The sequence below is a fragment of the Oryzias latipes genome, chromosome 15 (genome assembly GCF_053564925.1).
Source record: "Oryzias latipes strain Hd-rR chromosome 15, Olatipes_Hd-rR_3.1".
NCBI lineage: Eukaryota > Metazoa > Chordata > Actinopteri > Beloniformes > Adrianichthyidae > Oryzias > Oryzias latipes.
The window spans coordinates 29,187,741-29,212,644 of NC_136251.1; the positions used below are offsets into that span (position 1 = coordinate 29,187,741).

At 36.2% G+C, this 24,904-nt stretch overlaps 4 protein-coding genes and 2 long non-coding RNA genes across 6 annotated transcripts; all 6 read right to left on the reverse strand.

The window, feature by feature from the left end:
• Window positions 1–3,436: 3,436 nt before the first annotated feature.
• On the reverse strand, window positions 3,437–4,437 carry LOC110016546 (cystatin-like). Its single transcript, XM_078931425.1, has 3 exons — window positions 4,118–4,437; window positions 3,729–3,824; window positions 3,437–3,616 (listed from the first exon to the last, which is right to left on the reverse strand). The coding sequence occupies exons 1-3, from the start codon at window positions 4,313–4,315 to the stop codon at window positions 3,539–3,541; spliced, it is 372 nt and encodes a 123-aa protein (XP_078787551.1). The 5' UTR covers window positions 4,316–4,437; the 3' UTR covers window positions 3,437–3,538.
• Window positions 4,438–9,565: 5,128 nt separating this feature from the next.
• On the reverse strand, window positions 9,566–10,480 carry LOC101166737 (uncharacterized). Its single transcript, XR_013647675.1, has 3 exons — window positions 10,241–10,480; window positions 9,838–9,948; window positions 9,566–9,748 (listed from the first exon to the last, which is right to left on the reverse strand). It is a non-coding gene; the product is annotated as an uncharacterized LOC101166737 (long non-coding RNA).
• A 3,034-nt stretch (window positions 10,481–13,514) lies between these two features.
• On the reverse strand, window positions 13,515–14,406 carry LOC144984057 (uncharacterized). Its single transcript, XR_013647681.1, has 3 exons — window positions 14,267–14,406; window positions 13,807–13,917; window positions 13,515–13,650 (listed from the first exon to the last, which is right to left on the reverse strand). It is a non-coding gene; the product is annotated as an uncharacterized LOC144984057 (long non-coding RNA).
• A 2,947-nt stretch (window positions 14,407–17,353) lies between these two features.
• On the reverse strand, window positions 17,354–18,276 carry LOC144984051 (cystatin-like). The gene is made up of 3 exons (XM_078931420.1): window positions 18,019–18,276; window positions 17,714–17,824; window positions 17,354–17,566 (listed from the first exon to the last, which is right to left on the reverse strand). Exons 1-3 carry the CDS (start codon window positions 18,217–18,219, stop codon window positions 17,489–17,491), a joined length of 390 nt encoding a protein of 129 aa, XP_078787546.1. The 5' UTR covers window positions 18,220–18,276; the 3' UTR covers window positions 17,354–17,488.
• A 1,622-nt stretch (window positions 18,277–19,898) lies between these two features.
• On the reverse strand, window positions 19,899–21,672 carry LOC105355827 (cystatin-C-like). Its single transcript, XM_011484692.4, has 3 exons — window positions 20,722–21,672; window positions 20,291–20,401; window positions 19,899–20,182 (listed from the first exon to the last, which is right to left on the reverse strand). Exons 1-3 carry the CDS (start codon window positions 20,920–20,922, stop codon window positions 20,105–20,107), a joined length of 390 nt encoding a protein of 129 aa, XP_011482994.1. The 5' UTR covers window positions 20,923–21,672; the 3' UTR covers window positions 19,899–20,104.
• Window positions 21,673–23,052: 1,380 nt separating this feature from the next.
• Window positions 23,053–24,884, reverse strand: LOC101167477 (cystatin-C). Its single transcript, XM_011484693.4, has 3 exons — window positions 24,665–24,884; window positions 23,546–23,656; window positions 23,053–23,396 (listed from the first exon to the last, which is right to left on the reverse strand). The coding sequence occupies exons 1-3, from the start codon at window positions 24,854–24,856 to the stop codon at window positions 23,319–23,321; spliced, it is 381 nt and encodes a 126-aa protein (XP_011482995.3). The 5' UTR covers window positions 24,857–24,884; the 3' UTR covers window positions 23,053–23,318.
• Between the last annotated feature and the right edge of the window lie 20 nt (window positions 24,885–24,904).

Below are 24,904 nucleotides of genomic sequence, written 5' to 3' on the forward strand. Positions count from 1 at the left end.
GAGACACATAACCAAAAAAAAGAAATGTGAGTTCTAGTTCTTTATTTAGATTACATCTCTCACCTGTACATAAGATGAAAAATGTTAGACCCCTCCATGATTTCGGCAAGAGAACTTGCAAAATCACAGGGTGTTCAATTATTTGCCTCATTGTATCTGATTGAATTACTTTTAACTTCCTTTTGTGTACGGACTGTCTTGGTTAACTGCTTTTAGGTCTTCTATATCACATTTTTTTAAAAACTCACAAAAGTATTTAAACCCAGATATATGTTAGTGTGATTTTATGCTTCAAATATTGACATTACTACAAGAACTCAGTGTTTTAAATGTAAAAACAGTTTCTGTCGTTTTGATATCTGAACAGTTTTTGTCCTGATCCTTCATGCAAGGTTCATGATCTGTGTTTTTATCTATAAAGGACAATTCCTAACAAATCTTATCAGAACCAAAATGATTATTTCTTACAATGTCTGACTGTTTTTAAGAACTTCACATCAGAAAAACATTTTTATAAGAAAACCTGATTAAAGTTGTGCATCATTTTGAAATCAGAACTGATGTGTCCAAAAATGGAACAAGGGGGAAGGGGGGTAGAGGAGGGCAGAGTCAACCAATCAGAGTGCAGCACTCAGAGGACATGGTAAAGTTAGAAAGGTCTTCACAGATTCTGACTTCCTGCTTCAATAACTCTTCTGATAAACGTTCAAATGTGACAGCAAGTATCTCAACCATTTTGTATCAACACAGAGAATAAACTACAAATGCAGTTCTAAAAAAAGACTGTTTTTTCTTGAATTTTAATGAGAAATGATCTCTTCAGTTAAAATTTAGTTTTGTCAAACTTTACAGCAGAAGATTTTAACACACAGATGCAGATTTTTTCTGTGTAAGTTCTCAGATTCTATTTTACAAGTTCTCACATCAAATCTAAAAGTTCGTCTGTTTTGGAACATAATTACAATCATAAAATGTACATAGAAATGGTTTTCTCTTCTCTGTAATCAGCTTCTGTGTTTTATTTTCAGTCAGTTTTGCTAAAATTACATGTTTCTGTATTTCTAAACTTCCAAATGTTGTCAATGTATTATTGTTTTACTACAATGCAGTGCGGCAGCGTTCTGTGAAATGTCACTGACAGTTACAAAGACTGTTTGAAGTGGTTTAATTTACAATTTTTTTGACAATCAGTTTTATCCATATTGGTGTAATATTTTAAGAAATTGTACAAAACATCCTTTTAAATGTTGATGCATTCATATTTTTTTATTTACATTTGAAAATGTGTCATTTTGTCAGTTTTAAATGATCTCTGTGACGTCTGAGAACAGTTTTGTAAATGTTTTCAACAAGTTTAACATTTGAATGTTACGGGATGAATTGCTTTTGTGTTTTGTTTCGCTTTTTGGTAAATCACGTTTTGAGTTTCAGTTTCCTGTTTTATTTTGAAAGGTTTCCTTTTTGGTTGTAGATTCAACAAGTTTGACTTTTGGTCCCCATCTTCCCTTATTGTTGTCACCTGTGTCTTGTTTATGTATTTAAGTCCTGTCTTTCCCTTCCTCCTGTGCTGGTCCTTAGTTTTCCTGTTCCCCTTTTCGAATGATTCAAGTTTTGAGTTTTTGAGTTTGTCTGGCCTGCTCAGCAATAGATTTTGGTTTTAGTTGTTTTGTGAGTATTAAAGACCCATTTACATCTGGAACGTCCTGTCTCCTCCTCTCTGCGCCCTCTACTCCCTTAACCCTCCACCGTGACATTAAATTGATCTGATTTGATCTTTCACATTAGAGGCGGTTGAGCCAACTCTACATCTTTGCATGTTTCATTGTGTGATTTTTTTTTTTTTTTTACCTTTCAGACAGTCAACATTTTTAAAGTTAAAGTTAAAGTCCCACATCTTGGTGTGCAAAATTTGTTCTCCGCATTTTAACCATCCCCTGGAGGAGCGGTGTGCTGCAGTCACAGCCGCGCCCGGGAACCATTTGGTGGATTAACCTCCCAATCCAACCCCTTAATGCTAAGTGTCTGGCAGGGAGGCATTGGGTCCCACTCGGTCTGGATTCAAACTCACGACCTTCCAGTCACAGGGCGGACACTCTAACCAAAAGGCCACTGAGCTGGTAAAAATCTGTCTGGCTTCATGGAGAGTGATATTAAAGTCAAATTGTGTTTATAAAGACTACTGTAGTTTACATGTGTCAAACTCAAGGCCCGCAGGCCAAATGTGTCCTGCCATGTTAATTTATGTGGGCCGCGAGAGCATAAAGGTTTCTAATTTCTTAAAATAAAAAACATTTAGTTTATTACATATTTTTTATGTGTAGTAATTATTCAGTGTTTGCAGGTCTTCTGTGTGTATGCAGACAAGTTGTTGTCATCAAACCATCAGTTGGATGCAAGGCTGCGTGCAGCCTTTTTTAGTAAAATCTTACACGTGTAATACATGTTCTTTGCAGCTCAGATTTATGTTATTTGTCTTTATTCACTTGAACAGTCTGATCCTTCATTAACGGAGTAATGTGGGTTTTAACAAGCGGACAAAATTTTAAAGGATTTATGCTAGAGTAACAAGCAAACATAATTATGTTTTCTGTGACACTGTAATTGTCACTTTAAAATTTATAGTAAAAAATAATTAGTTATTTAACATTGAGAAGTTGTTACATTTATTTTACATTACATTTAGTTACCTGTATAATTTATATCTGGCCCTTTGAGGGCAGCCACTATGCTGATGTGGCCCTCAGTGAAAATGGGTTTACACCCCTGCTATAGTGTCTGGACGATGAAGTCCTCCAAAAATTGCTTCTTACGTTTCTTTATTTTTCAAAGTTAATTGATAAATAAATAAAAATAAGAAAAACTTAAACAGGTTATAAAAATTCACCAAGTTACACAGTCTAGAAATATGTTTTATTTGATGTCAACAGGTGATTACATTAATTTTTTGTCATCATTTGGTCTGTTTTTTCTAATGATTTATATTTTTTTCAACCAAAGTTCAAGGTCACTGTTTTGTGTTCAGACCAAATATAGGAAATTACATTTGTAAATGTTTTTAATTTTTAATTTTTAAAGTAAAGTGTATATTATTGTCCATTCATATTTAGGGGAGCAGCGGTAGGGAGGTCGCCCATGAGTCGAAGGGTCCTTGGGCGAGACACTGAACCCCACCTTGCCTCTGGTGGAAGGTTGGCGCCAGTGATCAGCAGCCATCAGTGTGTGAATGTGTGTGTGACTGGGTGAATGGGACTGTGACTGTAAAGCGCTTTGGGTCTTCGAAAGAAGGTAGAAAAGCGCTATATAAGTACACGCCATTTACCAATTCCAAAGGGAAATGGGTCAGAGATATAGAATAGTAAAATTAATGTACGTATACAGAAGGAAAACATTTTCAACGGCATTGCAGGGTAAGCAATGATCACACAAAGCAACAGCATGTTTTTCAACTCAAGGTTTTATTGGCCAAATGGTATTTTAGTGTTTCACTTTCACATTAACCTGCAAGAAACTTTAGTTCAGAAAAATCTGTTGTTTTCTCCTACAAGCATTTCGATTCCAGCAGCACCCAACGTTGGAACGACTCACTGTGGAACACTACAAATGTGCACTGATATACCTAAAAGAAAAACAGAAACCATCATTCATGCAGACAGACATCTTCATTCGTTTATTTAAATTGCAGTTGAACATGTTTTACTGCCTCTATAGGAAAAAAAAACTTCTGATACCATTTGAAAAATTGGACACATTCCAAGCCCCGGAAGGTGGCACTCGTTTCTTGTTATTTCCACGGTTAGGATGTACTTGTAACCGTCACGAAATGGCTAGAAATCCAAAAAGATTCTGCTTTAGGTGAAATACTTTTCCAATATTGAGTCAGAGTAACAGAACCCATGGCTAAGTATAACATAAATTGGCAGTTCATAACAGCATATTGATAAGAGCTCAATCTTGTTTTATTTTACAGAAATGTATAAATTAGAATGATAATGATGTTAAATAAAATGATGAAAATTATTAAAATAGACCAAATGACTAAATTCAACAATATTTCCTATTTTCTGGATTCTATCAAATCCGGTTTGTCTGCAGATGTCATCAGACAAAAATGACCAACCTTTCTCTGAACCCCGATGACCTTCACCACCTGGTACTCATTGTCTGGGGAGGCTTTGTTGTATTCATCCATGGCAAACTTCAGAGCTGTCTGGACGCCTGGATCGTTGGCTTTCAACTCGGTAAAACCTTCTGTGTCTTGACCAAACCCAACAGCAAGCAGAGCTGCCAGGAAAGGAAAAGCCAGTTTCCACATCATTGTTGCTCCTTGAACGCAGCCAAAGACACAAAATCCGACAAATATCCTCAATGTTTCCTCCAGTTTTATACACACAGGTTTATCATAGTTTATCTGGACATGAATGTAAATCTCAGAACATCAAGAGCATTTTTCTTCAGATTAAGTCACATATTCACTGTTAACTGTTTTTGCGTTTGATAAAGACATCCAGGTGATTGAGCTAAAGATTTTCTGTTTTGTCACTCTGTTCTCTCTTATCACTGTTTTATCAAAGTTATGTGCTGATGCTTTTTCTAAGTTCAAGTTTTCTTTGTCCAGAGTTTCTTCTGTTCTTTTGTGAATATCAGGGGCTTGTTCCGGAACATTTGGTTAACTCAACATGTAGTAAATTATTATATCAATTGTACAAAACATCCATTTAAATTCTGGTAAAGTCAGATTCTTTCATTTAAATTTTAAAATATGTGAAACTGTCAGTTTTTTATGATCTCAGTGACGTCTCAGAACAGTTTTGTAAATGTTTCCAACAAGTTTAACATTTGAATTGATGGGATTTGATCTTTAACATTGGAGGTTGTCGAGCCAACTTGACATCTTTTCATGTTTCATTGTTTTAATTGAGTATTTTGACTTTTCAGACAGTCAAGATTTATAAAAAATCTGTCATGCTTCATAAATATTAAACTCAAATTGTATTTATAATATAAATATAAAAAGTATACTTATATACTAAATTGTATATAAAGTATAAGTTATAACGTTTTTATAGAGTATATACTATAGTGTTTAGAGCACATGTGTCAAACTCAAGGCCCGTGGGCCAAAATATGTATTTTAGATGATAATTTAATTTTAAATGTATATTTTTAATTAATGTACTTAATTGATGTTTTTAGGTTTTTAGGTTGACAATTTTTAACACCTGTCCGGGGACTACGGATGAAAAATAGCCTTTGGGCTAATTCTGGCGCATTGCAGTGATGCTTTTAATGTGCACTGTCCCTGTTAAATAAACGAATAAATAAATAAATGTGGCCCTTCATGTCATTTTATGTGGCCCGTGAGAGAATACAAGTCTTTAATTTCTTAGAATAAAAAATAATAAATGGTGTGTATTTTTTCATATCTAGGGGGAATCAGACTTGAAATATCTGATTTGTCAATACATTAGGACTTAAACACTGTCCACATAACCTAACCTGACAGAATCAAATGTAAAAGGATTTAGGCTAAAAAAACTAGCAAACATGTTTTCTATGCAACTGTCACTTTAAAAAGTTAATAAATAAATAAATGAGTTACTTAACATTAAGGAGTAGTTATGTTTATTTGTCATTACATTTAGTTACATGTATAAGTTATATCTGGCCCTTTGAGGACAGACACTATGCTGATGTGGCCCTCAGTGAAAATGAGTTTGACACCCCTGGTTTAGAGGATAAAGTCTTCCAAAAAACCTTTTGATTTTTCAAACTTTAACTGATAAAAAAAAAGAAAAACTTAAACAGGTTATAAAAAATCACCAAGTTACATTATCTATAAATATCTCGTCACATTTGACGTCAACAGGTGATTACATTAATTGATAATTTTATCTGTTTTTTCTAGTGATTTACATTTTTTTTTCAACCAAAAAAGCTTTATGTTCAAACCACATTAAGGAAATTACATTTGTGGATGGAAGTTGAAGGGAAAAAAATCCCACCACCCTTGACTGATATCTGGCTGAGGAAGCATTGATCACACAAAGCAACAGCAAGTTTTTCATCTCGAGGTTTTATTGGCTAAATGGTATTTTAGTGTTTCATTTTCATGTTAACCTAAAAGATACTTCAATTCAGAAGATTTTCTGTTGTTTTCTCCTAGGAGCATTTATTTTCCAGCAGCATCCAACGACGGAACCACACACTGTTGTACACAACAAATCTGCATTGATATTCCTGAAAGAAAAAACAGAAACCATCATCCATGCAGACAGACATCTTCATTTGTTGACTTAAATTGCAGTTAAACATGTTTTACTGCCTCTTCAGGACAAAAACACTTCTCATACCATTTGCCAAACTGGATCGGTGAAGACAGGACATGGTCCATCCCCGCTGTCCTTGATGCACTCGGTTCTTGCTATTTTCACAGTTAGGATGTACTTGTAACCTTCAAGAAACTGTTAGAAAAACCAAAAAGATTCTGTTTTAGGTGAAATACTTTTCCAACATTGAGTCAGAGTAACAGAACCCATGGCTAAGTATAACATAAATTGGCAGTTCATAACAACACATTGATAAGAGCTCAATCTTGTTTTATTTTACCGAAATGTATAAATTAGAATGATAATGATGTTAAATAAAATGATGAAAATAATTAAAATAGACCAGCCTATGACAACATACTAACAAAAAAACAGAAATCCACTTTAAATGGGTTTGAAAGTAGAGCAGAGAAGTTCTGTAAGATTCTGCAGCCTGACTGAATTCAACAATATTTCTTATTTTCTGGACACTATTAGATCCTGTTTGTCTACAGATGTCATCAGACAAAAGTTACCAACCTTTCTCTGAACCCTGATGACCTTCACCACTACATAGAGGTAAACGTCTGGGGAGGCTTTGTTGTATTCATCCATAGCAAACTTCAGAGCTGTCTGGACGCCTGGATCGTTGGCTTTCAACTCGGTAAAACCTTCTGTGTCTAGACCAAACCCAACAGCAAGCAGAGCTGCCAGGAAAGGAAAAGCCAGTTTCCACATCATTGTTGTCCCTTGAACGCAGCCAAAGACACAAAACCAGATAAATAACCTCAACGTTTCCTCCAGTTTTATACACACAGGTTTATCATAGTTTATCTGGACATGAGTGTAAATCTCAGAACATCAAGAGCATTTTTCTTCAGATTAAGTCACATATTCACTGTTAACTGTTTTTGCGTTTGATAAAGACATCCAGGTGATTGAGCTAAAGATTTTCTGTTTTGTCACTCTGTTCTCTCTTATCACTGTTTTATCAAAGTTTTGTGTCGATGCTTTTTCTAAGTTGAAGTTTTCTTTGTCCAGAGTTTCTTTTGTTATTTTGTGAATATCAGGGGCTTGTTCCGGAACATTTGGTTAACTCAACATGTAATAGATTCTGATATCAGGGTTAATCATCCTACAACCTGCTTACTCTGAGGAGAAGAGTGCAAAAACGGCTAATAGGACTTAGAATTGGGCAAATATGTATTTTTACACCCTGTGATTTTGCAAGTTCTCCCACTTAGAAATCATGGAGGGGTCTGACATTTACATCTTAGGTTCATGTCTACAGTGAGACACAAAATAAAAAAAATAATCTATGACTCACATTACAGGACACCTGTCCACCCCCATACAATCAGTAAGACCCCAACTACTAACTGAGACCAAAGAGCTGTCCAAAGACACCAGAGACTAAATTGTAGATCTAAACAAGACTGGAAAGGGCTATGGGGCAATTGCCAAGCAGCTTGATGGAAAACAATCCACTGTTGGAGAATTTCTTAGAAAACGGAAGAAGCTCAACATGACTGTCAATCTCCCTCAGACTGGGGCTCCATGCAAGATCTCCTCTGTTGGGTTCTCAATGATTCGAAGAAAGGTGAGGATTCAGCCCAGAACTACACAGGAGGAGCTGGCCAACGACCTGAAAAGAGCTGGTACCACCATTTCCAAGGTTGGTCACACACTAAGACGTCATGGTTTGAAATCACAGAAGGTTCCCCTGCTTCAACCAGCACATGTACAGGCCTGTTTAAAGATTGCCAAACACCCATTTGGATGATCCAGAGGATCATGGGAGAAAGTTACGTGGTCAGATGAGACCAAAATTGAACTTAGTCTTAATTCCACTTGCCGTGTTTGTCTTGCTAGACTCCTTTTGGGTCTTCCACACCACATTTCTTTGATTATATGCTTGAAATATTGACATTATTACGATAACTCAGTGTTTTATATGTAAGAAAGTCTCTGTCATTTTGATCTCTGAACAGTTTTTGTCCTGATCCTTCATACAAGGTTCATGATCTGTGTTTTATTTATAAAGAACAACTCCTAACAAATCTTATCAGAACCAAAAGGATTATTTCTTATAATGTATGACTTTCTAAGAACTTCACATCAGAAAATCACTGTTTATAAGAAAACCTGATTAAATTTGTGCATCATTTTGAAGATACAATAGATTTTGTTTCTAAAAAAATCTTGCTGCCTGAAAAAACTTCACGTTTGAAAACTGTGATTCAAGTGTCTCTGTGACAAAATGTACATAGAAATTGTTTGCTCTTCTCTGAAATCAGCTTCTGTGTTTTATGTCCAGTCAGTTTTGCTGAAATTACGTGTTTCTGTATTTCTAAACTTTCTAATATTTTTGGCGTCTTAATCAACATAAAAACTTATAACAATGTATTCTTATTGTTTTACTAGAATGCAGTGCAGCAGCGTTATGTAAAATGTCACTGACAGTTACAGAGACTGTTTGAAGTGAATTAATTTACAATTTTCTTACAATCATTTTGTCCAAATTGGTGGAAGTTTTTAAGAAATTGTACAAAACATCCATTTAAATTTTGATAAAGTCAGATTCTTTCATTTAAATTTTAAAATATGTAAAATTGTCCGTTTTTAATGATCTCAGTGAAGTCTGAGAACAGTTTTGTAAATGTTTCCAGCAAGGTTAACATTTAAATTGATGGGGTTTGATCTTTAACACTGGAGGCTGTTGAGCCAACTTGACATCTTTTCATGTTTCATTGTTTTATTTTGTGATTTTGACTTTTCTCACTGTCAAGATTTATAAAAAATCTGTCATGCTTCATAAATATTAAACTCAAATTGTATTTATAATGTATATATAAAAAGTATATTTATATACAAATTATATATAAAGTATAAGTTTATAAAGTTTTTATAGAGTATATACTATAGTGTTTAGAGGATTAAGGCTTCCAAAAAATTGCTTCATGATTTTCAAACTTTATCTGATAAAAAAAAAAAACTTAAACATGTTATAAAAAATCACCAAGTTACACAGTCTATAAATATCTCGTCATATTAGACATCAACAGGTGATTACATGAATTTATAATTGTATCTGTTTTTTCTAGTGATTTAAATTTTTTTCAACCAAAAATTAAGTCACCGTTTTATGTTCAAACCACATTAAGGAAATTACATTTGTGGATGGAAGTTGAAGGGGAAAAAATCCCACCACCCTTGACTGATATCTGGCTGAGGAAGCATTGATCACACAAAGCAACAGCAAGTTTTTCATCTCGAGGTTTTATTGGCCAAATGGTATTTTAGTGTTTCATTTTCATGTTAACCTAAAAGAAACTTCAATTCAGAAGATTTTCTGTTGTTTTCTCCTAAGAGCATTTATTTTCCAGCAGCATCCAACGACGGAACCACACACTGTTGTACACAACAAATCTGCATTGATATTCCTGAAAGAAAAAACAGAAACCATCATCCATGCAGACAGATATCTTCATTCGTTGACTTAAATTGCAGTTGACTAAAAAACTTCTCATACCATTTGCCAAACTGGATCGGTGAAGACAGGACACGGTCCATCCCCGCTGTCCTTGATGCACTCGGTTCTTGCTATTTTCACAGTTAGGATGTACTTGTAACCTTCAAGAAACTGTTAGAAAAACCAAAAGGATTCTGTTTTAGGTGAAATATTTCTCCAGTAGTGAGTCAGAGTAACAGAAGACACGGTTAATTATAACATATAAATTAGCATTTCACAAAATAGACCAGCCTATGATAACATACTAACAAAAAAACAGAAATACACTTTAACTGTGTCTGAAAGTAGAGCAGAGAAGTTCTGTAAGATTCTGCAGCCTGACTAAATTCAACAATTTTTCCTTTTTTCTGGACACTATTAGATCCTGTTTGTCTACAGATGTCATCAGACAAAAGTTACCAACCTTTCTCTGAACCCTGATGACCTTCACCACTACATAGAGGTAAACGTCTGGGGAGGCTTTGTTGTATTCATCCATAGCAAACTTCAGAGCTGTCTGGACGCCTGGATCGTTGGCTTTCAACTCGGTAAAACCTTCTGTGTCTTGACCAAAACCAACAGCAAGCAGAGCTGCCAGGAAAGGAAAAGCCAGTTTCCACATCATTGTTGTTCTTTGAACGCAGCCAAAGACACATAACCGGATAAATAATCTCACCGTTTCCTCCAGTTTTATACACACAGGTTTATCAGCACAATGGGGAGAGGGGCAAATCTCAGCCAATAAGCAGTGAGAGTCTTATAAGTTACTATCTGTCCGTCATCTGTCCAGACGACATTTTAAAATGTATCCTAATGTTTATTTTAATCTGTTCTATAATAAATATAAGACGTTTTTTTTTTAGATAATAAATTTTAAGGTCAAGATTATCACGTTTGACACCGATTTGTATGAATGTAAAGCTGCTGATTGTATTGTTTTTTTCATTATTCTTGCTTTGAGTGCTTGAAATAAACCATTTAAAAACAAATCAAAATAAGTTGGTCTTTTTAGTCTTTTATCTTTTATTTATTTTTTACAGTGTATCTTTATAAGTAGTTGTGTCATTTTTCGACTTTGTTTCTCCAGTAACATCAGTCCAGGTTTCTAATGTCCTCATTTGTTTTTATCTTTGTCACATTTATGTTTATTTATTTAATTCTCCTACATTTGTGTCTTCTAACGCCACCTCAAAGACATTCTCTGTCCTTTTGTCATCTGAATTGTTTTTGTCCTGGTCCTTCATACGAGGTTCATGATCTGTACTTTTTTTTTATCTATACAAGACAACTCAGTTCAAATCTTATTTGAACCAAAAGTACTTTTTTTTGTAATGTCTGGCTGCTTTCTAAGAACTTCATATCTGCCCATTTTTTCAAGAAAAGCAGATAAACTTTGTGCATCATTATAAAGAAATCCTCGATAAAAAAGATCTTTTTGGAAAACATCCACACTGGAAAAGCTGGGATGTTAACCACAGTACTATGGTTAGAACCAATACAATGTTTTTGTTTTTTTTAATGACTTAACGACTTTATAATACGTCCATTATACTGAAATTAGATGTTTCTGTTTCTTAAATTTAATTTCCATTGAAATGATTTTGCGTCTTAATCAACCTATTTTAGAACGTGTACCAATTCATCTGTCATTTTATAGAATGAAGTGCAGCAGCATAGAGAGAATTGTCATAAAAGGTGTTTGCAGTGATTTCTCCAACATTTTATCAAGTTAAGAGATCCTCATTTTTATCAGGTTGGTTTGATATTATTTTAAGCACTTGTACAGAACATCACTTATTGATTACTCTAAATTGATCCCTAGGATTGACTGGGAGATTGTGTGGCCTATTGACAGGCTGGCGACCTGTCCAGTGTGTACTTTGCCTTCGCCCAACAATAGACAGGTCAGGCTCCGGCATCCCCATGACGCCGAAAGTGATATAGCGGGTTATATCACCATGTGAAAAACTGATTGCATGATGATAAAATCCAATTGTATTTATAATAAATAAAAATATATCTAAATTTGTTGCTTGAGAATGAAGCATCGTGAAGCCAAAAAGTCCTCCAACAATTTTTCCTTGAGTTCCTTGATTTTTAAAACTTCAGAATGTGAAAGGAATCCCTTAAACAGGTTATAAAAATGACGGTAGGCTAAGTATTCAAGTTTGAACAATCTTGAACTTTTTTATTTTTTTATTTGACAGATTCTTATTTTACTGCTGAGTGAATCAAACTTCTGTAGTCGTTGACCTTCCTGCATGTCCCCCCAGGGGGTCGCCACAACGAATCAGCTTCCACTGTGTCCCACATTTGGTTTGGGAGAGATTTTTACGCTGGATGTCCTTCCTGACACACCCCTGTATTGTATACCTGTTTTTTGATTTTTTATATATTGAAATCGTTGGGAATCAAGAGCTGATTAAAAAAAAACTGTTTGAAAAAGCTCTCAGTTTGGATGTAGAAACTGCGATGGAAGGGCTTAAGTCTCCCTGCTCTGCTCCATTCTGATGCAAATATGCATCAAACCACTTTAGCATCAACTTGAAAGCAAAAACATACTCTAGGTGATTTTCTTTTCAAAGCTGGAAATAAATACAGGCATCGAGGGGTTAAAGCTGGGGAGGCAGCAGATCCACTTGGAGTTCTTCTTTAACTCTTTCTGCCTTTTAGGAGCACATTAGTTTGACATGTCACCTCATGCCAATGCAGCGTTCTGACGGGTAATCTTGACCTTTTTAAATACATAAAAGGTAAAATCCGACTAAGTGTCCATGATCAGAAATTAAAGGGCAACGCGGCTTTAACCAAGACCTCAGCCTTGGCAGTGCTGACCCTCAAACCAGCCGCAAAGCGCCCCACTGTAGGCTTGAGGTCTTGGCTCTATGTCGCAAACATGGCAACATCATCTGTAAAGGCAGAGAGGAAATGAACTGTAGATAAAGACCAGCCCTGGTGGAGTCCAACATGCACAGGGAACAGGTCCAACTTACTGCCGACCACGCACACCAGCTCCTGCTCCGGTCAAACAGCGACTGGCAGCCCTCAGTCAGGCTCCCTGGACCCCATACTCACAGAGCAAACAGGACACCTCAGGGGACACGGTCGAATGCCTTCTCATAATCTTTAGGATACTGCTTCAGGATACCAAAACATTTTGGACAAGTCCATACTCCCAACCTTGTGGTAACAGTTTTTTTTTCCACGACTGTGCACCAGTGCACAAAGAAAGGTCCATAAAGACAAGGATGGCAGAGTCTGGTGTTGATGGACTTGACTGGCCTCCACAGAGTCCTGACCTGAACCCCATAGAACACCTTTGGGATGAATTAGAGCAGAGACTGACAGCCAGGCCTTCTCCACCAATAGCTGCAAAGGTGGACCATCATCATATTAAACTCTTTGGGCGAGGAATGGGAAGGCACTTCAGTTCATATGTGAGTCAAGGCACGTTAGTAAATACTTTTTGCAATATAGTGCCGGTGTTTTAGAAACACTGTTTTTCTCTCCTCCTTTATGTGTTCCCACATTTCCCCCCATGCAATGACAATAAAAATTCAATTCTGATTCAATCCAATTCATTTATACAGAGAGTGATTTTTGCTGAGAAATGTCCAAATGAGTGAACATCAACCACACAAAGCTACAGCAGACTTTTAAATTAAAGGTTTTATTGGTCAACTGCTATTTTGGTGTTTCTCAGTTCTATGTGATCAGTAAATAACTTCAGTCCAGATGAATCGCTGTGGTTTTGTCCTAAGAGCACTTCTGTTCTAGCAACATCCATTGTGGCCTCCACAGGCAGTTGCACACAACGAATGTGCATCGTTGAGTCTGAAAGACACACGTTCAGAAATCATCCTTCATGCAGACAAACATCTTCATTTGAAAGTATTGAACTACAGTTAAATGCTGGTACATTTAGCTCTCATTTTAGGAAAAAAAAGCTGGACATTTTTTATCCTACATTTTTCTTAATACCATAACTACCTTGGCTCGATCTGGATTTATGAAGACGGGACACGACTCAGCTATGCTGCCCTTTTTGCACACAGTTCTTGCTATCGTCACAGTCAGGGTGTACTCGAAACCTTCCAGGTACTGAAAGAGGATTTTTGTTAATTGAAAAGAGACACAACTTCCGCAGTAAGTCAATTTGCATGGGAACACATAAATGAAATGACAGATCTCAAAAAGCAAACTGCCTTTTTTTTTTGGCCTGTTCTGTGTAAAGAAATCCTTCATGATAAATAAACAGAAAAATTAGGTATGTCAATGATTTCAAACTTACAAAAAATAGAAATACCTTTCAAATTGTCTAAAAGCAAAGCAAGTAGTTCTGTAATATCCACCAGTCTGACTGTGACCATTGGTTCAACATCATTTTCTGTAATCTGGATTCTATCAAATCCTGTTCGTCTGCAGATTTCATCAATTAAAAGTCACCGACCTTAATCTGAACCTTTATAACCTTCATCACTTTGTAGAGGTAAATATCTGGGGAGGCTTTGTTGTATTCTTCCATGGCAACTTTCAGAGCTGTCTGGACGCCTGGATCGTTGGGGTTTACGTTCAATCCACCTTCTGGTTCTTGACCTAACCCAACAGCCAGCAGGACTGTGAGAAATGGAAAAGCCAATTTCCACATCTTTGTTGTTCCTTCAACGTAGCCAAAGACACATAACCTCAATGTTTCCTCCAGTTTTATACACACAGGCTCCTCTGGGTTTATCTCAGCCAATCAGCGGTGAAAGTCTAAACTTTTTGTGCATCATCTCTCCAAACTACTTTTTAGAATTTATCTGAAATATTATTACAATCTGTTCCATAACATTAAGTAAGTTTTTCCTTTAAGAAATACTTTTTCAAGTCATGACGTTGCTTTTTATTTTTTTTTTGGGATGTTATCTATTGTTTTCTTCAGTGTCTTGTATTTTCAAACAGCTGGTTTATGAGGTCTAATGAAAGTGGAATTAATGCTAAATGTCGTAAGTGATCCAAAGTGTCATTCCAGAGGGAAAGTTCACCTCTTACTTAAGGGATTGTCACTTTGCCCAAGTCGGTTTGATTTTCAACAGAACATAAATATAAAGGCAATCTTTTGTGTTTATAAGTTACCAATGGGTTATTTAAGAAACAAAAGATCCTACAACTATTGCTTCTTGAGTTTCTTGAAATTTCAAACTTAAGAATGTAATAAAGAATCTCTTTAAGCAGGTTATGAAAAATTATGAGAGTTAAAGTTTGAAGAGTTTTGAATTTTTAGATTTGTAAGGCTAATACATCAAAGGCTTCACATTTGGAAACGTCTCTGACTTTTCATTACGTCCAGCTGGACATTACAAAAGTATTTAACATCAAACAATTCTAAAAACTCAATCCTAAGCTATTTTACAGAAATTTACAAAGAAAAAGATTGTAATGACGAGACAACTGATTAAAATGTTAAAAATCGACCAGCCTATGACATCAAATGCTCAAAGAAATTTTGAAATTCATAAGTCAACCTTTCTCTGATCCCCTCCACCACTTTGTGAAGGTAAATATCTTTTGTTTTTTTTGTATTCAAACTTCAGAGCTACCAAGACTCTTTGATTGTTTGCTTTTAGAATCAAATCTAGGATAAAGAAATTACATACTTTAAGGTCAAGATGGTTTTTTAAAGTGTGTTTTCTTGATTTTAGTATCTGCAGTGATATTTTTGTTGTTTGTTGATCACTCCAGATTGAGGTTTCAGATTTCTGATGTTCTCATATTTCTGGTTGATCAGGCTTTTGTGTCATGTTTAAGTTCATTTATTAAATTAAGTGACTTAGTCTCCTGCATTTGGTTGTTCTATACCTCTGTCCTTTTGTCATTGATCTCTAAACACTTTTTGTCCTGGTCCTTCATTTGATGTTCATAATCTGTACTTTTTTATCTGTGAAGAACAACTCCTTACCAATCTTGTTTCAACTAAAATCTCTCTTTCTTAACATCTTTGACTGCTTTCTAAAAACTTCATATCTCCAAACACAATTTTTTATGCGAAAATTTGCTAAAAGAAGTGAATCATTTTGAAGATACGACAGACTCCATTTCTATCAAGAAACAATTTTCTTGGAAGAATTCCACGCTGGAAAAAAAACTGACCTTCAATTGTCCTCTCAGTGCAGTACTATGACGAAAACAGTTTTTTCTAAATGTAACTCTTCGTTGTTTAGATAACATTTATGTATTTTTGTCACAAAAAGTAATAGAACTTTTTATTAAAATTCCTTGTCCTTTTCAGTTGTCAAAGCTGTGTTATAGATATTTTCCCCAGAAAAAAAGGAGCTCATTACACCACCGTTGAAGAATATAGCTGAAGGATCGATTTTTTTGGTGATATTTTAATATTTTGGAAATATCTAAATGGTAGGAGTGAAAAAAAAAAGGTATTTGGGAATTTTGGTATCGGTTTCAATTGCTGGCAAAACAATTTTTAATCTATTATTTGTAAGCAAACATGTACTTCAGCATCTTGCTTTTGTACTTTACTTAGGCCGAATCCGAATAACCTCCCTACCCCTCTGGCTCCTCCCTGTCGCTCCAATCATAGGGGCATTTGAAGCTTTGGTGGTGTCCAAAAGTATTTTTTATGGAGGAGCCATTGCGACTTATGGCTGGTTATCCCTCCGCCAGTGGGGGGGGGGGTCCGGTTGTTATGTATGACTATTAATGACGTCATCGAGCGGTAGTAATGTCCGAATTTCACCCTAACTACTAAAAAACAATTTGGTGCGAGGTTATATACTGCCCTGGATTTTAAGAGCAAGTCGGACGCCACTGTGTTTCTGATGAAGAAAATGTCAATGTAGGAAAATACATTTACATACATTTTTGTGACAACATTTTTCAAACGCAATGCATTGTGGTCTATATTCCCCAATCTAGAGCAACTGGTTGAGCAATTCTGCAGGCTGCAGCCAGGGTTTACTCATCTAGAGAGCATCACTGCACACTGGCTTTGCGCAGAGACGTCTGGGAAATTTCTAGGGCACTGGATTTTGGAATTGTAGATTTTGACAGCCCTACAAAATGGCAAACGCATTAGCGCACTATGTAGTGAGTGGGAATTCGTACTTAGACACTACTTTTTCCATATCTCACTGCTTTTTTAGCTGTAGACTCATCCAGATGAATCTGTGCTGAGGATCGGTACAGGAAGTCATTCCTGCCATCGGCCATCAAACTCCACAATTCATCTGGTAGCCATGTGTGTTCATGCATAGAAGAGATTTTTCTTTCCTGTATATTTTGTATTTATTTCATTGTGCTGCTACTACAACTGAATTTCCCTATGGGGATTGAAAAAGTTGATCATAATGACAGTGATAATGATTCTAATAGTGATAAATGGGAGGGCTATAAGGAGAAGCAGTGGGGGTACAGTGGAGGAATTTGGATTCTGGCTTAGTTTCTTTGCTCTTATTCAGTAAACAGCACGAAAACGTTTTAATGCAGTAAAGTGGAGAAAAGTCTAATAACAGTTAACAAATGTTTGTCACAAGCAAGCAGTAATCACACAAAGCAACAGCAGATTTTGATTTACAGTTTCATTGCTGATATTGTTTTTTTGTTGTTGTTGTGTTTTCCTGTTTCAGTTCATCGGCAAACAACTTCAATCCAGAAGAATCTGTGTGGTTTTCTCTTAATAGCAATTCTGTTCCAGCAGTATCCAAATTCCTGTCCATTCATTGAATCGCACGACAAATTTGCATCGATAAGACTGAAAGACAAAAGATTAGGAAACATCATTCAGCTTTTTTTATAGTTTTAAAATACAGTTACAAAAATAACAAACTGTTATTTACTTTCCCTTCAGGGACAAAACACAAATTTTATATTGAATTTCATTTATCAATACAATCATTACCTTAGCCCGATTTGGATTTATGAAGACAGGGCACCAATCAGCCATGCTGCCCTTTTTGCACACAGTTCTTGCTATAATCACATTAAGGATGCACCTGTAACCTTCCCGCTGCTGCAGAGGAAAAAAGAAAGAGGAGTTATTGTAAAGGAAAACAAAACTTCAACAGTGAATCAAATTGCAAGACAACACAACAGAAATTAATTTACAGAAAAGATTCCTCCAACTTTATTCAAGAATATTTCCTATTTTCTGGATTCCATCAAATCCTGTTTATCTGCAGAGCTCATGAGTTAAATGCTGCTAACCGTTATCTGAGCCCTGATGATCCTCATCACTTTGTAGAGGTAAATATCTGGGGAGGCGTTGTTGTAATTTTCCATGGCAACTTTCAGAGCTGCCTGGACTTCTGGATCGTTGGGGTTTGCGTCCACTCCACCATCTGGGTCTTGACCGAACCCAACGGCAAGCAGAGCTGCCAGCAAAGGAAAAGCCAGTTTCCACATCATTTTTGTGCCTTGAACGCAGCCAAAGACACAAAACCAGACAAATAACCCCAACGTTTCCTCCAGTTTTATACACACAGGTTTATCATAGTCTATCTGGACATGGGGGGGGGGGGGATCTCAGCCAATCAGCAGTGAGAAACTACTGAGCCGTCTCTCCGTGAGTCTTTTTTGATTCACCTTAAAAGCTATTATAATCTTTATTTTTCAAATAGTGGTAAGAAAGTTTTCCCTTTTAACCTTTTGAAGTCACGACGGTGGTCTAATTTCAAGGCTGTTCAGAATTTGTTTTTCTCACAGTAACACCACTCAGGGTTGAATTTTTTGTTTCTGTTGTTTTTTTAGTTAAATCAATTTTATATGTGTTTTTTTGTGTGTCTCATTTGTGATTGATCCCTGTTAGCTTTTGTCATGTATATTTGTAAAATGAAGTCTCCATCCACAAGTCTTGGTCTCCTTCACACCACCTTTTATTAAAACGCACAATGACAATGGTTTAGTAGGAAAATACAGAAAAAAGGAAAATACTGTCCTTTTTATGTGTCAAGTTTTATCCTGGTTCTTCATACAAGACTCACTGTCTGTACTTTTTTATCTATTAAGGACTAGTCTTTCCAAATATCTTTATAATCAAATTGTTGATGTTTGAGTCTGCTCTTATCACAGTACAATGAAACTATGAAACTGTGTCAATTAAAATGTAATGATTTCTTATTTAGATGATATTAAGGTGCTTTTGTTACTAAATGCAATAAATGCATTTTATGTTGAAAGGCTTTGTTCTTTTTTACCATCAGTTTCTGTGTTTGATTTCACATTAATTTCCCTGAAATAGTTTTCCACTTAAACATCCAACATTCAAATGCCGCAAATACATTTTTATTTTATTTTCTAATCCGAAGAGCTTTCTTTATTGAAATTGTCGCATTTATGTAGTTTTCACGGTCTCGCTGATTTGCAGATGTTTTTCATTGCAATTTTAAATGTTTTTTTTATTTACACAGTGCTCTGTGTTCTGCGTCCTGATTGGCTGGAGACCTTGTCAATCAGTCTCCTCTGTGCCACAAATCACTGCAGTTTGCTAAATAGACAAATCAATGGGCTTCATACCGGTAATTTTATGATAAACTCAAAATCATAAAGTACATGAAGTCATAGAATTCAGTAGGTAATGGCTAAACTAAACTAAACGGACTAAACTAAACTGGGCATCCCTGCCAAAAATGAATTCCCGTTAAAAAAAAGAAGAAACCTCAGGGATGCAACATGTATGTATGTCCTCATTTATTTAATCGTGTATCTATTTATTGGGTATTACTCTATTTTTACTTGCATGTATTTTATCCCTTTTACATTTTTATTTGAACTCCAGTGTTTTCCTCAGAGAGATCCTCCACATTAGCGATTGCTTCTTCAAAGTGAACAAGGTCGCTGCAGTGGGATCTCTTTGATTTAATTTAACCAGTTGATGTCAATCAATTCCTTGATTTATAAAACTTCGCTTGGTAAAAAAAAATCCATACATTCAAACAGGATGTTTGTTAGGATTGTGATGTTTATATTAAAAGTAGTTATCCTGAGTTAAATACGTCTTTGTATGAATGTATAACTGCTGATTGTATTGTTTTTTGCATTGTTCTTGCTTCGATTGCTTGAAGTAAACCATTTCAAATACAATCAAATCAAATCAAATCAAATATCTTTATTGTTTAACCAGGTCTTTCATTAATTACACTTTTTTCTTCATCCATAGTTTAAGCTCACATTTTATTCCTGAAATCACATATAGTTCAAAGAGAACTTCTGTAATCACACACAGAATGGAAACACTCTTTAATTGAAATGCAGAACAGTTGAATCATTCCAGATGAATCCGTGTGGATTTCGTCTAAGAGCACCTCTGTTCCACCATCACCCAACGTCCCAACCATCCATTGTTGTGCACAACGAATTTGCACTGGTAAGACTGAAAGAAACGACCAGAAATCATTTTTCACAGTTAAATACACCTAAACACAACAAGGAACTGTTTTTTAGTATCTGTTTAGGACAAAAAACACAGCACAATAAGTACCTTAGCCTTATCTGGGTCCATGAAGACAGGGCACCAATCAGGCACACTGCCCTTCTTGCACAGGGTTCTTGCTATAATCACAGTTAGGGTATACTGGTAACCTTCCAGGTACTGTTTTAGGCAAGAAAAAAAAAGAATGTAATGTTATTTTAAAGTAAAACAAGCAGTGAATCAAATTGACAGACAAAAGAAAGAATTTACTTAAAGACAAAGATTGAAATATTTAAAATAAACTGTTCTCAGTAAAATATATTTAAAAAAATAGTCATGATGTAAAGAAAACAGAAAAGACTTTTTCAAAATGCACAAAAACTGCTTTTACATCTTAAAGCAGATCAATGAACTTCACTTTTTTCAAAAATAAATTCTTATTCTCTAGATTCTATCAAATGTTGTTCATCTACAGAGCTCATCGGTCAAATGGTACCAACCTTTCTCTGAACTCTGATAACTTTTGTCACTTTGTAGAGGTAGATATCTGAGGAGGCTTTGTTGTATTCATCCATGGCAAACGTCAGAGCCGTCTGGACTTCTGGATCGTTGGCTGCTACGAGCTCAAAACCTTCTGGGTCTAGACCAAACCCAACGGCAAGCAGGACCGCCAGGAAAGGAAAAGCCAGTTTCCACGTCATTGTTGCTCCTTGAACGCAGCCAAAGGCACAAAACCGAATAAATAACCTTAATGTTTCCTCCAGTTTTATACACACATGTTTATTATAGTTTATCAGGACATAGGGGGGAGGGGGGGACCTCAGCCAATCAGCAGCGAGAGTCTCCACTTTCAGTGTCACATCTTTTAATTTATCTAAAAGATTTTTTATAATCTTTTCTATGATAAAAAAAAAATATGTTTTTGTCTCTAGCTTATACTTTTTCAGGTCAAGATGTTTTGTATGTCAGATCTTGTTTTCTCATTGTCATCACTCCAGGATGACGTTTGAGGTTCCTGTCATTGTTTGGTTTGATCAATTTGAAAAATTTCTTAATTTCTTTTCTCATTTCGTCTCTTTTGTTTCTGGTTAATCTCGGTTGGCTTTTGTCATGGTTCAGTTGAGACAGTTTTTTTTTCTCCCCTTGATGCACACCTCTGTGGTCGTCACAGTTTGTCCACAACAAACACCATGTTCACACACAAGAGTATCCATCTGTACACGTGGCACCAGGACACACTAAGCAGGAGATCGATGATCTACTTTGTATTCCTTTCAGGCAATCTTTCTCTTTGACATTCAGGTAAAGAGGGGCAGACTTGTCCACCAATCCCTACCTAGTGGTGATTTGGGATTGGTGTGGAAGGAGGATTAACAGACCCAAACGATCTGCTGGGAACATCTGGGAACATCTGACTGAGACCCTCCGTCAGGGAGGTTTTCCACTCCCACATTCAGGAGACCTTCAAACAGATATGGAGAAACTTGGACATTGAGTCCAAGTTGACCATGTTCTCCAGCTGTGGTTGTCTGTGGTTGCAAGGTCTCGGGTGGTCTTCGACTGGAGAAATTATCGGGCGGTGGAAGGAATCCTTTGAGGATCTCCTCAATCGTGCTGACACGCCTTCAAGGCTGAGGACTTTGGGGTGGGTCCATCACCAAGCTGAAGTCACGGAGGCAGTCGGTGAGCTCCTCGGTGGCAAGGCTCGGGAGTGGATGAAGTCCGCCCCGAGTACCTCAAGTCTCTGGATGGTGCGGGAGTGTCTTGGTTGACAAGTCTCTGCAGCATTGCATGGCAGTCGGAGACAGGTACCATTGGACTGGCGGGCAGGGGTGGTGGTACCGGAGAGTGTGTTTCAATTACCAGGGGATCACACTCCTTGGCCTCCCTGAGATAGTCTATGCCCGCGTACTGGAGAACAGTTTTTAATCATTTAGAGCTCTCAGGATATTCTGTTTTAGGGCTGTAATTGATCTGAACACCTAATACTTCAGACTTAACACGGTAAATACCTGTCAAAAATATTTCACGTCAACAGAATAAAAACACGGTTTTCAATTTACAAGTCATTTGCTAAATCATACAAACCTATAATATTTTAGCAAACATTAGGCTCTTTCACGTGTATTCTTCCTTTTAAGGTTTTTATTTGGTATTTTTAGTCAAAACAATTTAAATTTGACAGTTTTGAATTTTTTTCTGCCAATTTAGCATTTGTCCTCGCAGCTGTATAAGAGCATTGTGGAATTTTAGCACGGTTTATATATTTTTCTTTTCTTTATATAACAAATTTGCACTTTAGCTTCATGTCAAAGTAATATTGTCTGTTACTTCTGCATTCCTTTTTTTGCATTAACTTTCTTCCTTTTTCTAGATTGCTTAGTTTCTTAAACTGAACAAGAAAATAAAATGCTTCTAATTTTTAAGACACAATCTGTACACAGAATAGAGATGAGAATCATTTAAGAGAAAAGAAAGATTCCAGTGATGTTTTTACACTTTAGGATGTTTGTAGAAATATGTAAATTAGGTGGATTCAAGTGAAACTTAAGAAATAAAATTTAAGTCTAAAGTTTACAGGAAGCAGTGGATGTAGGAAGAATGGATCTTTCAAATACATAATAAAGGGCAAAGATGCTGTTCCCATTTTTAAGATTAGTTTTGCTTAAATCAGCCTTGAAACTGTCAGAGACCTACCTGGGTGGATTAATAATCTGGCCAACCAGCTTTACCAATCCATTCTTCAAACATGAGGTTTACCATGCAAGTTGAAAAAACCCAAAAGAAATTTGATGTCAGAACCAGATGAAATCAACCACCAAAGGGACACATTCAGAAGACATGAAAGGCAGATTTAATGATCAATTTGTTCAGGTTTTAACAGACAAAAAGTTAGCAGCTTGCTCATTTATTAGAGCTAAAACTGAAAGGGTAATTAATCCATGACCTACAAGTTTTAACAAATAAAAAACGGAATAAGGGAAATCAAAATAAGCATATATGGATGTTTACAGTTTTCAATTATTATAAAGAGAGTTCAGATAAATAACAATCAGAGCAAACAATGTTGATCCGAATGAATTCCTGAGCTGTTCCTTCACCCACATTTCTCCTTCAACACTCTGGTGTCATTGAGCCACGTACGACTCCACACAGTAAAGGTGCACTGGTAGGGCTGAAAGAGACCAGAGCACAACAACACCATTATTCACACAAACGAGGGACGTTCAGTTGGATTAAAGAGACTCACTAAAGCAGAGTAACATCGTGTTGATTGCATGTAAACCAACTTTTTTTTTGTTTTATTGAAAAAAAGAAAAATACCTGGGCCAGTTGTGGGTCTGTGTGAGCACTACACACTTCATTGTCGCTGCCTTTTCTGCATGAGGTTCTGGCCATTTTCACTGTGATGATGTATTTGACACCTGCAACCACCTGGAAGATTCAGACAAGCAAGCATTAAAAATAAAGTTAATTCAATACTTCTTCAAACTAAACTTTATATACATAAATGCAGAGCAAAAACGTTTTTCTTCTACATTGTTTTGGATTTATTACTTAATTTTAAAATATTCCTCCTCCTAAAGCCCCATACGGTGGAACTCTATTTATTTTTTGATGAGTAATTTTTTTCTTGCAGTGCTAGGGCGGTCGACCTCTGATTGGAATATTGCAGGTTCGAATCCTGCTTTTCCCACGCATGTGGTGAAGTCTCCTTGGGTGAACCGTTGGGGCCAGTGTTCGGCAGCAGGTGTGTGTGTGTATGTGTGTGTATATGTGTGGTGTGAATGGGTCTGTGACTGTAAAGCGCTTTGGGCCTTTAGGGAAATAGAAAGGCGCTATACAGGTTTACACCATTTACCATTTGTTATTCTCTGTTTACTATTTGATAACATATATAATTTGCTGTATTTAGTCAGTGTAGAAAAATATGATTTTCTTTGCTTTGTTTTGGATGCACTTGTCTGTATATTCTGTTAATGGGTCTAAATTCAACAAAAACAAGAAAAATACAGATAAAGATATTACAATCCTTCATTTGACAACGCCCTGGATGACAATACACTGAATGCAAACAATGTATTTAAAATAGTTCATTGTTGAGCAACTGAAAGGAGGAAAAGAAGAACAAAGACTAAGGAAGATAAAGAGGACGAAAATTAAAACCGATCACGAGCTAGAAAAGAAGTTTTGATTCAGTTTAAACCATCATAAACCCATTTAAACATGTAGAGACAATAACAAATAAAGATTTAAATATTCAAAATGATACTTAAAAAACTATTGAATGTTGAAAACTTTATTAACAAAGGTTTTGTTATGCTAGGCTAACGTGGCGCAGTTTTAAAAATAGAGAAATGGCCACGTCACTGTGGCGTTTATAACAGTTTTACCTAATTAGAGCTCGTTAATCTAAAGGATCAAAGATCAGAAGTTTCCTACCTGCGCCTGAGCCCCGATCACCTCGGTCACTTGGCTGACGTACATGTCGTTGGATCGGTTGTTGTGCTTCCGAACGGCGTAATTCAGGGCGTCCAGGACACCTGCGTCATGGCTGTCAATGTCCATCAACCCCCCCGTCATAAAACCGAACCCAACGGCGAACAGCGCCGTCAGAAAAACGCACCTCCACATCCTGACTTTTTGACAAGAAGCCGAAAACACCAAAAACAACACAAACAA

Bases quoted from the DNA above. Each gene is read 5' to 3' on its own strand.
- LOC110016546 (XM_078931425.1), bottom strand. From the start codon at position 4,315: ATGATGTGGAAACTGGCTTTTCCTTTCCTGGCAGCTCTGCTTGCTGTT. The intron at 3,825-4,117 runs GTTGGTCATTTT...TTGGATTTCTAG, and splicing joins TCATCGGGGTTCAGAGAAAG to CCATTTCGTGACGGTTACAA. The intron at 3,617-3,728 runs GTATCAGAAGTT...TTTTTCTTTTAG, and splicing joins TGTGTCCAATTTTTCAAATG to GTATATCAGTGCACATTTGT.
- LOC144984051 (XM_078931420.1), bottom strand. From the start codon at position 18,219: ATGATGTGGAAACTGGCTTTTCCTTTGCTGGCAGCTCTGCTTGCCGTT. The intron at 17,825-18,018 runs GTTAGCAGCATT...TTTCCTCTGCAG, and splicing joins TCATCAGGGCTCAGATAACG to CAGCGGGAAGGTTACAGGTG. The intron at 17,567-17,713 runs GTAATGATTGTA...TTTGTCTTTCAG, and splicing joins TAAATCCAAATCGGGCTAAG to TCTTATCGATGCAAATTTGT.
- LOC105355827 (XM_011484692.4), bottom strand. From the start codon at position 20,922: ATGACGTGGAAACTGGCTTTTCCTTTCCTGGCGGTCCTGCTTGCCGTT. The intron at 20,402-20,721 runs GTTGGTACCATT...TGCCTAAAACAG, and splicing joins TTATCAGAGTTCAGAGAAAG to TACCTGGAAGGTTACCAGTA. The intron at 20,183-20,290 runs GTACTTATTGTG...CGTTTCTTTCAG, and splicing joins TGGACCCAGATAAGGCTAAG to TCTTACCAGTGCAAATTCGT.
- LOC101167477 (XM_011484693.4), bottom strand. From the start codon at position 24,856: ATGTGGAGGTGCGTTTTTCTGACGGCGCTGTTCGCCGTTGGGTTCGGT. The intron at 23,657-24,664 runs GTAGGAAACTTC...TGAATCTTCCAG, and splicing joins TGATCGGGGCTCAGGCGCAG to GTGGTTGCAGGTGTCAAATA. The intron at 23,397-23,545 runs GTATTTTTCTTT...GGTCTCTTTCAG, and splicing joins CAGACCCACAACTGGCCCAG to CCCTACCAGTGCACCTTTAC.